Source organism: Xenopus laevis, chromosome 8L (assembly GCF_017654675.1).
Source record: "Xenopus laevis strain J_2021 chromosome 8L, Xenopus_laevis_v10.1, whole genome shotgun sequence".
Classification (NCBI taxonomy): Eukaryota; Metazoa; Chordata; class Amphibia; order Anura; family Pipidae; genus Xenopus; species Xenopus laevis.
In genome coordinates this window covers 26,107,010-26,120,133 of record NC_054385.1, presented here as the reverse complement: position 1 = coordinate 26,120,133, position 13,124 = coordinate 26,107,010, and the positions used below count along the sequence as shown (strand labels likewise).

Here is a 13,124-nt window from a genome sequence, read left to right as displayed (position 1 = left end):
GCAGTTTATTATGTATAGGGGAAAGTCTTACTGCTTCACATTCTTCTTTGTCCCCCATGTGTAATATAAGGCACTAAGTTTGCCCAGCAGCAGTAACCCAAAGCAACCAATAAGATCTTAGCATTTGAATATGTGACCAGTAAATGTTTCCTGCTGCTTGGTTGCTATGGGTTACTGCCCCTGGGCAAGCTTAGTGCCTTTTTTTATGTAACTTCCACCCCACAACAAACTTTGACCATGGGCTAAGTAAAGATTTGGAAAAAACACAGTCCCTTTGCAGATTAACCCACAGCCAACAACTAAGGACTATTAAAATTGTGGTTCAACTATAAAATTAACTTGAAAACTTAATTAACTATTAAAAAATAGCTAATTCTAATTGCAATAGTTTTTCAATTATTTCCCTTCTAATTCTTTTCAGCTTTCAAATGGGGGTCACTGACTCCATCTAACTACAAATGCTCTGCAAGGCTACAAATGTATTGTTATTGCCAACTTTTATGACTTATCTCATACCTTCCAACTGTCCCATTTTTCACGGGACAGACCTGATTTTGACACCTCAGTCTGCAGTCCCGGATTGTTACTGAAATGTCCTGAGTTTCTCTTTGATTTCCTGCACCGAACAGCCAGAAAAATATACAAAGTTTCTGAAATGTAATTAAATAAGAGGGTTTTGGCACAGCCCAGAACACTCAGCACCTGCACATAGATACTATCATAACTATTTAAGATGAGCAAAAATACAATTGTAACTATTTAAGATAAGCAAGTCTCTTGGGGAAACTGTGGCATTAGCGAAACTGTAATAACACATAAAACCTGATCCTAAAACCCGCAGAAATGTGTTCAAACTTTTCATAACCTGTCAAATTTTTTAAAATGGATGTGGTGCATCCATACACACACCCCTCCATGGGGCAAATTTACTAACCTCTGAAAATTCGCCAGCGACGGCTTCGCTCACATTGCAACACTTCGCCAGGCGTAGATTCCCAAGATAACGCTAATTCACTAAAATCCGAAGTCACGTCCAGGGTGCCCAACGCTGGCAAAGTGGCGATCGCGTTACTGCGGCAAGTGAATCGAAGTTGCGTTAGCGTTCCCTTATTTGCATACGGCGGGAAGTTAAAGTTCAATGGACGTATATGTTGCAGCCAATACATTACACTACACAAGCCCGGGAAACCTTAATAAAATAAAATAGAGTTGTTATATTGCCCTACACATGAGCCCAGTGTATAGTTTATGTGTCATATGTTAGGAAATGTAGGAGGGAAGCCGGGTACCCCAGAAAAAATGTACCATCTTTTGCAGCATATCACCTTGAAAAATGAAAAGTCGCCAGCGTTTTTTGGGACTTAGAAAAGTTTTCAACTATTTTTTGTGGAAGTTCTATCTACTCTATTGCACTTCGCCTGGTCTGAGGTGGCAAAGGCAAGTCTGGTGCAAGAGGTAACGTTCAGTAAAATCCGCATCTTAGTGAATTTGCATAGTTACGTCCATTTGCCAGAGCGCAACTTCAACAGGCATAAGGGAGCGAAGTACCACTAGAGTCTATCTCTTTCGCTAGCGAAGTTACGCCAACGCCAAGTGTTCCAGGCCAAATTCCTTAATTTAATCAGTAACCTTCTGTGTGGCACTGTATCAAATGCTTGAGCAAAGTCTAAGTAAATCACATCCACTGCCATCCCAGAATTGAGGTCCCTACTTACCTTCTCATAAAAAGAAATTAAGCTAGTCTGGCAAGATTTATTACACATAAAACCATGCTGGAACAAACTCATAGTATTGAGTTTCACCCGCAACTGGCGGGTGAAACGCACGTCAGGCGCACCTTTTAGCTTACAGTTAGGCAGGACGTCTGATAGGGACCTGAATGGGAATACGGATCGGGAGGGTGTCTCATGAGGGTGAAGGGGTTGGATTTGGTCCAATGATCTGTGGGCCAGAACCTTAGCTAATTGCAGGAATTAAGTGCCTAAGGAACACGGCATTACAATCGAAGGGTACTACAGAGCGGGTGGTGTACTATGAGGGTGAAGGGGTTGGAATTGGCGGAATGACCCGTGGGTTAGAAACTTGAGCTAATCACTTGAATTAAGTGCCTGAGGCACTCTGAATTCCAACCGATACTACCACTGGTATTTACCAGTACGGCTAGGCAGCCATCTGTTAATTTGGTTTATACTCTCCTTTCTCGCATGTTACTCAAGGCCTTAGGCTTTCGTTATTTATTTCCTTCACACTGGCTAACCTTTCTTATCATTGTGGGAGGGATCTCTAAATGGAGGAAGGGGTTGGTGCTATAAAGAGTACTCTTTAAATGATTACCGCATGGTGGTTGCAGGAATAATACCTAACACCCACTAGGATTAACCAATCACCACTGGTTAAATTGATGCTTAGCACCACTCATAATAACCCTCCTTTTACCCGTTCAATCAGCTCCCTGCTTCTAACTGCTTTTTTAATTTTTTGTTTGGACATTCATTTTAAACGCTTATTAAAGGTTATGTTTTAATTTTAATACTTCTAATTTAAATCAGAGGTTATGTATGGGAAGGTGCAATTGTGTGGGCCAGCTCTTTCATTCTTTTTTCTTTGTATATAGAATTGAGACTAACAAGAAGGACAGACGAAAAATATTTGTTCAGAATCTGCGCTCTATTTTTTTGTTTTCATCAACCAGCTGACCCCCCCTCTGATATTAAAGGTCCCACCCCTTCCTGCTTTATTTTTTCCCACCAGGTCTCAGTAATACCAATTATATCATAATTTTTAGAGTATGCAATTAATTCTAGGTCTCCTATTTTACCTGACAAACTCCGTGCATTTGCCAGCATACAGCGGAGGTTAATACTTTTACTTTTGAAATTTGCATTACTTAGAGGAGAATTATATGTTAAGTTAGTATTATTCTGTTTCCTTATAAATGTAGGGGGTTTTGTCATTAAATGGGTGTGGGAAAATTGCGCTACACACACACAAGATATTTTTGTCCCTCTTTCTGTTTTTCAAATGTTGGGAGGTATACTCATCTTTCTTTTCAGACCCTCTCCTAATCATATTACAGTCACTTATTGATATCAATGCATGGTTGCTAGGGTTATTTGGATTGCTAAAATTGCAAATTGGAGAGCTGCTGAATAAAGAGCTAAATAACTAAAAAAACACAAATAAAAAATGAAAACCAATTGCAAATTGTCTCAGAATATCACTCTGCATCATACTAACAGTTAATTTAAAGGTGAACAGCCCCTTTAATTTACAACTGAAGATGCCATGACCTTTAATTTTCTGTCTTTTATTCTTTCTCACAGATAACGTTTTCAGCTTTTTCCCAACAGCTTTCAGACTGCTACATAAGGCTTCCAGGTTCTGCTTTTCAAACTTTGCTTAATTGCCATTGCTCATTCAACTGTTTAATCAACTTCTCAAATGAGTTGCCTTTCTGTTCATGTGCAAAAATGTTTTGCCAGTACTGACTGGATGCAACCATATCTGCTGTTTCCTCTATTCAGCAATTTCTGCAACTGTCACGAATCATCAAAACAGAAAATGAGGTTATATCTGTCATCTATATAGAAGCTTATGCTACTGGGCTGGTCTACTGGGAATACCTTCAAAGACACAAATCTGTTATGCTTATGGACTAGTTAAGCTTTAGTTCACATTTAAAGGGGTGGTTTATCTTTACGTTGATTTTTAATATGTTGTAGAATGGCTAATTCTAAGCAACTTTTCAATTGGTCCTCTTTTTTTCTTTTAAGTTTTTGAGTTATTTTTAATGGGGGTCACTAACCCCCACCTAAAATGCCCTGTAAGGCTACAAATGTGCTGTTATATCTATGTTTTAATACTCGTCTTTCTATCCAGGCCCTCTTCTATTCCTATTGATGTCTTATTCAAATCATAATCAAAAATAATTTTAAAAAAAAACACAATTTGCAAATTTTCTCAGAATATCACTCTTTACATCATACTTAAATGGTAATGTAAAGGTGAACAACCCCTTTAAAAGAGAACAAAAAACTGTTTGCACTTGGGGGTGCCAAATGTTAGGCATGCGCAGTAGAATACATAGTAAGTAAGCACTGCGTATCTTGACAGCGCTATATAAATAAATGATGATGATGATGATGATAAGTAAGGTTGAACACAGTATGCATAGTAAGTAAGATTGAAAAAAGATACACGTCCATCAAGTTCAACCTTTTAGTTTTTTTTTAATCTGCCTAACTGCTAGTTGATCCAGAGAAAGGCAAAAAAAAAACATCTGAAGCCTCTCCAATTTGCCTCAGAGGGGGAAAAATTCCTTCCTGACTCCAAAATGCCAATCGGACTAGTCCCTGGATCAACTTGAGCTATGAGCTATCTTCCATAACCCTGTATTCCCTCACTTGCTAAAAAGCCATCCAACCCCTTCTTAAAGCTATCTAATGTATCAGCCTGTACAACTGATTCAGGTAGAGAATTCCACATCTTCACAGCTCTCACTGTAAAAAACCCCTTCCGAATATTTAGGCAGAACCTCTTTTCTTCTAATCGGAATGGGTGACCTTGTGTCAGCTGGAAAGACCTACTGGTAAATAAAGCATTAGAGAGATTATTATATGATCCTCTTATATATTTATACATAGTTATCATATCTCCCCTTAAGCGCCTCTTCTCCAGTGTGAACATCCCCAATTTGGCCAGTCTTTCCTCATAGCTAAGATGTTCCATACCTTTTACCAGCTTAGTTGCCCTTCTCTGTACCCTCTCTAATACAATAATATCCTGTTTGAGTGATGGAGACCAAAACTGTACGGCATATTCTAGATGGGGCCTTCCAAGTGCTCTATACAGTGGAAGAATGACCCCCTCCTCCCGTGACTCTATGCCCATTTTAATACAGCTCAAGACCTTATTTGTCCTTGACGCTGCTGACTGGTATTGCTTGCTAAAGCCAAGTTTATCATCTACAAGGACTCCAAGGTCCTTTTCCATAATGGATTTGCCTAGTGCAGTCCCATTAAGGATATAAGTGGCTTGGATATTTTTACATCCCAGGTGCATGACTTTACATTTATCAACATTGAATCTCATTTGCCACTTAGCTGCTCAGATTGCCAGTTTGTCAAGATCATGTTGCAAGGATCCCACATCCTGGATGGTATTAATTGGGCTGGATACTTTTGTGTCATCTGCAAACACTGATACATTACTTACAACACCCTCCCCTAAGTCATTAATGAACAAGTTAAATAAAAGTGGACCCAATACTGAGCCCTGGGGGACCCCACTAAGAACCTTACTCCAAGTAGAGAATGTACCATTAACAACCACCCTCTGTACCCGATCCTGTAGCCAGTTTCCTATCCATGTGCAAATGACTTCGTTAAGCCCAACAGATCTTAGTTTAGAAAGCAGTTGTTTGTGGGGCACAGTATCAAACGCTTTGGTAAAATCCAAATAGATCACATCTACTGCCCGAAACACTGTCCAGCATCTTACTTACCTTATCATAAAAAGCAATCAAATTTCTCTGACATGACCTACCCTTCATAAAGCCATGCTGATTGCTGCCCATAATGCCATTCACTAGGACAACATTTTGAATGTGATCCCTTAACAAGCCTTCATATAATTTGCCCACCACAGATTACTGGCCTATAATTGCCACGAAATAGCTGCCTTTTTAGTTAAAGTTTGGCTTTGCATTCTACTGCGCATGCGCATCTGCATGAAGAAAGAGTTAACAGGAAGAAGATCTCTCTGTGGTGCTCACTGGTATAACCCCGGGCTGGTGCCGTTTTCTGCCGATAGGAGCACCGGCCCGGGGTTTCAGGTAAGTCAATATAATCACTTGGGGGTGCCTAACACTTGGCACTTGGCACCCCCAAGTGCAGACAGACTTTCCTTCTCCTTTAAGAGCTATTTGCAAATGATCCAGGCATAATGCATGCCCATAGGATTATGCACATGACAAAGACCACATGTAGTTAGACAGAAAGATATTTCACATTTGAACTTCACGATGAGGATCACTTTGCTGAGTCACGATCACAGTGAAACCAAACATAAAGAAAAGGTGTTTTGGTTCAGAAATAGAAAGAAAGCTAGGGTGCAACTAGAGATTTTTTTCATGGGAATCTTAGATACAACGGATCATTGCCGAATGCAGCCACACAGGGAATGATTATAACTGAACCATGGACCAGCTTTCTTGTAATTTTGGTGTCAGGAAGGAATGTTACTCCTGCAAAGCTAATAAGCAACTGGTGTGTTGTGGATTTTCTCTGGCTTAGAGAGTTTTGAGAGTTTTGAAAGCATTGAGCTAGAGGGACTTTTTTCAGGATCTGCTCGTTTTCAGACACTTAGACAGATTTAGAGTAGGGCCTCCCAACAGTTGGACCTGAAATTTCTTTCACAGTTTATCTGAAACTGTATACTTTCTCAAAAGCTCAGATTGTTGGGTTTGTTTTTGCTACACAGTTCTTTCTACTGCTCTAGAAGCAACCCATGGATATATTTTGATTTGGTATATACGATACTATTGCAACCCTTTTTGCAGTGTCAGTTGTCCACAAAAATCCATCTCATACACCTGTATTCAGCATTTTTAGGGATCAGGGAGCTTTGCTTGTTCATGGGTGCTGTATTGCACCCACTAGCGCTCAATTCGCAATTTGCTTCTCCTGGCTCCTGTTGAAATGTAGATCTGTTTTTCCTATACTGTTTCAAATACAGACGAAATAAAGTATATCCCAGCACACTACCAAAGCAACCCATACACTGAGTGCATCAATCCTTTTGAAGACGTACCACCTGCCTTGAATTTATTGCTAATGGAAGTGGAAAGGAAAGCACTCCAACAAGCAGGATACTGCTAAAGTGAAGTTTATTTCAGACTAATTGAACAACATTTCAGGCCCAGACTGGTGCCCTTTCTCAAACTTTACTTCTCACACTTGAGAAAGGGCACCAGTCTGAGCCCAAAATATGTTGTGTCAATTAGTTTGACAATATCATATAAAGCCATATATATATAACATGTAGTCCTCTTATTTGGGGGGGGGTTGGAATCGATAGATAATGATTGTGCTAGTTTTATACTGCAATAAATATATATTAGATTCAATGTGCAGCTATGATGGTTATGATTGAACAAAGTTTTTCCAACACTTTTGTTGGTCTTGTCCACAGTTACTGTATCTGAGGTGGCAGGTGACACATGTCTTGGCTAATAAATGTTATCTGAATATAGTTTATGGGTATGCAGAATACCTTTTGTTACTTGAAACACCTACAGTATATATAAAGCAGTGATTTGTAGTGTGCCTCAATGAGCACCAAAATGTTGGATCTGTAAATTCTACCTTCCTGCAGAGAATCACAAGCCAAAATATTTGGAAACCTTCGTATACTTTTTGCACCATTTTTATGTTTTGGAGGCTTAGGTATTGGTAAATTTGTCAACAAACTTCTCTAAACTGAAAATGTCCTAAATGAAAAAATATTCAATATGGCAGAAATGAATAACAACCACAATGCCAGCGAGTCCTTCAAAATAGTGATAAACCTGGTCTGTGATTGCTGAAGAGGGCCCATACTCCAGTTTACCTTTCTGTAATCTCAATTATCTAAATAAACTTAATCTATGCATCTATGTTTCTTATAAGAAAGACTGAATGGAAGTAAATGTGGCATAAATTTAGCTGAGTGAGGTAATGGCCCACCATCTTCCTTTGCAGTCTACTTATTTGGCTGAATTATATGTGCCATCTAGTGAGCAAGCATGCTATTACAATCATATTTATCTTAATTGGTTGATCAGTTCTGTATAAGCAGCCACAGCATAAACATTCTGATCAATAGACCTTAAAGGGGAGGTTCACCTTTAAGTTAACTTTTAGTATGTTATAGAATGGCCAATTCTAAGCAACTTTTGAAATTGTCTTCATAATTTATTTTTTATAGTTTTTAAATTATTTACCTTCTTCTTCTGACTCTTTCCAGCTTTCAAATCGGGTTCACTGACTCCATCTTAAAACAAATGAACTGTAAGGCTACATTAATTGTTATTGCTCCTTTTTATTACTTATTGTTCTATTCGGGTCCCCTTCAATTCATATTCCAGTCTCTTATTCAAATTAACCCATGGTTGCTAGGGTAATTTGGACCCTAGCAACCAGATTGCCCAAACTGCAAAATGGAGGGCTTCTGAATAAAATAACTAAACTGAAAAACCACAAATTGTAAAGAATGCAAACCAATTGCAAATTGTCTCAGAATATCACTCTCCACATAATACTAAAAGTTAACTCAAAGGTAAACAACCCCTTTAAGACAGCTGAGGCCTGAAAAAGGTGAAAATTCATTGGCCACTGGTCAGAGAAGCAGGGCAAGGAGCCACAATTCTCCCGTGATCCATTCATGTGTATAATCATTTTGTATTTGATCAGGTTGTTTAGCCCCTTAGCTAAATTAGCAAACCAGTTGGTGGTTTAGTGATCCTCTTTACGTTAGATGAACTGAAATACAAATGTCAAAGGATGTTGGCTCAGTAATAAATACAGGTCAGCATTTGAGAAACCGTAGTGCAAGTTAAAAGTGAGTAGGAAACAGTTCCCATGGATAATGTTGCTCTTATCTTCCCAGCGTCGGGGCAGCAAAAAAGGATTCGTGGACCTAGAGAAAGTGATTTGTGTGGAATGTGTCGAGCCTGAGGAAAACCCACCACCAGAGAGGCAAATACCAGTAAGTTGAAAAGGTTGAAATCAAATGCCTCACTATGCCTTTAAAGGGAAACTATAACTAAAATAGAAACAACCACTGTTTAGCTGACAAGAAGCAGGTATAATAAGTAAACTCTGAACAGAGAGTTGTTAAAGGGTGGTCTATTTCTAAGAGTAAAATAAATAACACTGTAAATATATTATTTTTATTATAAGGGAAATCAGATCATGTCTTGTCTATACTCTCACCTCCTCCTTCCTGGAAGAAGTTAGTTTAAACCTAAACTGGGTTTTAATTTAAAGCCTATTCAGGGTTCGCTACAATGAGATAATACTACAACCTAGTGTAGAGGTTGCAGTAGTTCCAGGGTTCCCCCATGTTAGTAAGTGTAACTGCTCTAAATTTTGAAAAGCAGCAGCAGCAACTATATATGTTGATGCAAGTGATGAATGGGATTGTATGGGTAAAAATACATGTCGATTGCACTCAAATTGCACTTATACCACTGCACTTGCGGTTGTAAATGACCCCTTTTGTCCGTCAGGGTCTCCATAGGCTCCACAGTACAAAGGGTCAATGATCGGATCAGTGTGTGGCCAGCTTGCCATTGTAATAAGTCTGATGCAGTTCTAGTAACCACAGCAATTAGGAGACTTTACTATTTGAAATCAACATTTTTATTGGTTGCTATGGGATATTAGAGATGACTGCCAAAAGTAATGATAATTAAATGTAGAGTGCAATGACAGTGTTATCGCCATCATCATTTATTTATATAGCACCAGCAAGTTACGCAGCATTTTACATTAATTTATATCAAACAGGACTTTTAAAATAGTTAAACAAACAAGAGTTACAGAATAAAAATAGAAATAGAGGGTCCTGCTCACAAGAGCTTACAATCTAAAGGTGTCCTGTGCAAAACTCTAACAGCTGCGCCAATCAATCAATTGTAGTAGTGGTGGATGGGAAACGCTAGCCGTTTTCAAAGCCACAATGGACATAAGGGGAAGTGGATTACACAATGTGTTTCGGGCTAGGCCCTTTTTGCAGTGCACCAGAATCAACCTATAGTTAGAGCATTGTGGGTAAAACATTTAAAGTGACAAAATGTTTTTAAGACTATATTTACAATTAAAGTGACAGCATAGTTCACCAAAGCTTAGTTCAATCTATACATACCACACAGTCCCATAAGCGTCCATCTGTCAGGATCCCATCAAGAAACCTAGTAGGGAGAATTCATATATAGTCATTTGTATATAGTACAAAAATGTCAATTTTGTATGACTCATATATACATGAAGTATACTTTGTTGTTACATTACTAACTACATTACTTTTCTCTCCTTTTTTGTATATTCATTCCAAGTAAGCAAGCTCTTCTTTTTATCCCGCATAACCCATTATTTCCTGTACCATTATTTCACTCTCCCTCTGTATCATACCTCCCTGTATCATTTGTGTATTCATTCATTCATTTCTTTCTTTCTTTCTTTTTTCCAGAACAGGGAAGAATTTGACACAGAGCAGATGACTATAATTGAGAGATTTCCATACCCATTCCAGGTAAAAGACCTGTGTTGAACCCAAGGGAGTTACAGTATATACTAAGCGGGACCAGGCCCGGACTGGCAATCTGTGGGTTCTGGCAAATGCCAGAAGGGCTGCTACAAGGTACCATAGAAAGTCAGTATTTAGTTGGCTGGTGGGGACTGTTTGGGCCTCTCTGTGGGCTGATCGGGCCTCTGTGTACCTGAAATGCCAGGGCCTATTTTGATTCTCAGTCCGGACCTGAGCGGGACAAATCGTAAGATTGTTTTGCTATTTCCATAACATGCAGTGTATTTGCTGTTCTATGTAAATGACTCAACTAATAATGGCCTTACAACTTTATATATATATACAGTCATATGAAAAAGTTTTGGAACCCCTCTTAATTCTTTGGATTTTTGTTTATCATTGGCTGAGCTTGTAAAGTAGCAACTTCCTTTTAATATATAACATGCGTTATGGAAACAGTAGTATTTCAGCAGTGACATAAAGTTTATTTGATTAACAGAAAATATGCAATATGCATCATAACAAAATTAGACAGGTGCATAAATTTGGGCACCCCAACAGAGATATTACATCAATACTTAGTTGAGCCTTCTTTTGCAAATGTAACAGCCTCTAGACGCCTCCTATAGCCTTTGATGAGTGTCTGGATTCTGGATGGTGGTATTTTTGACCATTCGTCCATACAAAATCTCTCCAGTTAAATTTGATGGCTGCCGAGCATGGACAGCCTGCTTCAAATCATCCCATAGATTTTCAATGATATTAAAGTCGGAGGACTGTGGCGGCCATTCCAGAATATTGTACTTCTCCCTCTTCATAAATGCCTTTGTAGATGTTGAAGTGTGTTTAGGGTCATTGTCTTGTTGGAATATCCAACCCCTGCGTAACTTCAGCTTTGAGACTGATGCTTGAACATTATCTTGAAGAATTTGTTCATATTGTTCATCCGACCCTCGACTTTAACAAGGGCCACGGTCCCTGAACTAGCCACACAGCCCCCAAAGCATGATGGAACCTCCACCAACTTTGACAGTAGGTAGCAGTTGTTTTTCTTGGAATGCAGTGTTCTTCTTCTGCTTTTTGTTATGACCAAATAACAACATTTTTTTTGTCTCATCAGTCCAAAGCACTTTGTTCCAAAATGACTGTGGCTTGTCTAAATGAGCTTTTGCATACAAAAAGTGACTCTGTTTGTGGACGTGAGTGCAGAAAGGGCTTCTTTCTTATCACTCTGCCATACAGATGTTCTTTGTGGATTGTAGAACGATTGTAGAATGATGTACAGATACACCATCTGCTGCAAGATGTTCTTGCAGGTCTTTGGAGGTGATCTTTAGGTTGTCTGTAACCATTCTCATAATCTTCTGCATATGCCGCTCCTCTATTTCTCTTGGCCTGACAGACCAGGGTTTTACAGCAACTGTGCCTGTGGCCTTCCATTTCCTGATGACATTCCTTACAGTTGAAACTTACAGTTTAAACCTCTGAAATAGCTTTTGTAGCCTTCCCCTAAACCATGATACTGAACAATCTTTGTTTTCAGATCATATGAGAGTTACTTTGAGGATCCCATGCTGTCACTCTTCAGCGGAGAATCAAACAAAAGCACAACTTGCAATTGGCCACTTTAAATACATGATCTCATGATTGGACACACCTGCCTATGAAGTTCAAGGCTTAACAAGCTAATCAAACCAATTTGGTGTTGCCAGTTATCAGTATTGAGCAGTTACATGCATTCAAATTAGCAAAATTACAAGGGTACCCAAATGTTTGCACAGCCAGTTTTTGAAATTTGATTTCATTTCATACAACTGAATACTGCTTCACTAAAAATCTTTGTTCAGAAAACACTCCCAGTTCCTGGGAAATGAAAGACATACCACTGTTATCTTTTTTGTTGAAAGTGGAATCAATTATTATGCAGGCTGAGAGGGGTTCACAAACTTTTTCATATGACTGTATATATGCTTGATCCTCACAATAAAATCTGCACATTTTTGTTGAGTTCCCTGTAAATCTATACCCAGCTGAATAATGGAGATAGATAGTACAGTAGGCTTTGCAAATCCTTTATTTTATCCCTTCACCTGATGTGCCTTGTACTTTCACTTTTGTGGGGCCCAGGCAAAAAAAGTGCAGACATCTGTTAAGTTTCTTTTCTCCAAAATTATAAGTGCAATTTATAGTCTCTTATAGTAATTCAAATTAAAGCGAGCTGTATGTGTTAGCATTTTTGGAAGTGACTGGTAAATATTAAATGTCATGGTGAAGTATGCATGCTTAGGCAGTCCCTCTGCACCTGCAAACATACATTAAAGGATTCATTTGGGTTTTGTGCAAATGCTCAGAGAGAAACAGAAGTGAAAAAACTTAATGTGGACAGGGAGGGTATTTTTAATCACTTTTCACAGTCTGTTAAACAAGGTGTCATTGAGAGTTTCTCTTAAAGCCATATTATTTGGATTGCTTTCTTCCAGCTAACAGTATAAAGAGCGAATTGTTACTCAATGACATTAACTTTGTTCTAATTTGTGAGGCCATACTGCCCCTGATTTGTTTTAGAGTATACAACCAGTGGAACACAAACTGTCTTATATTTTTTATATGCCACCTGTTTTCTGGCGCCTCTGAACATTTTTTGGCAGGGAACCTGGCACACTGTATTTACACCACTGTGTAGTAGATATAGTGAATAAAGTACCCCCTCTTGTAAAATATAAGGATATTATAAGTTACCGAGGAGTTTCATGACCATATAAAAACACTAGGCCATACAGGTCATGGAACTCCGAGGTAACTTCTAATAATATCCTCATATTTTGCAACTGGGGGTA

At 38.7% G+C, this 13,124-nt stretch overlaps 1 protein-coding gene across 1 annotated transcript in view; it reads left to right on the top strand.

The window, feature by feature from the left end:
- btk.L (Bruton tyrosine kinase L homeolog) overlaps positions 1 to 13,124 on the top strand; it is a 60,065-nt gene that overhangs the window by 8,388 nt on the left and 38,553 nt on the right. Inside the window, exons 3-4 of the mRNA XM_018229638.2 lie at positions 8,647 to 8,745; positions 10,231 to 10,293. Of these exons, the coding sequence (XP_018085127.1) occupies positions 8,647 to 8,745; positions 10,231 to 10,293 (162 nt within the window). The remainder of the gene's footprint in view (positions 1 to 8,646; positions 8,746 to 10,230; positions 10,294 to 13,124) is intronic.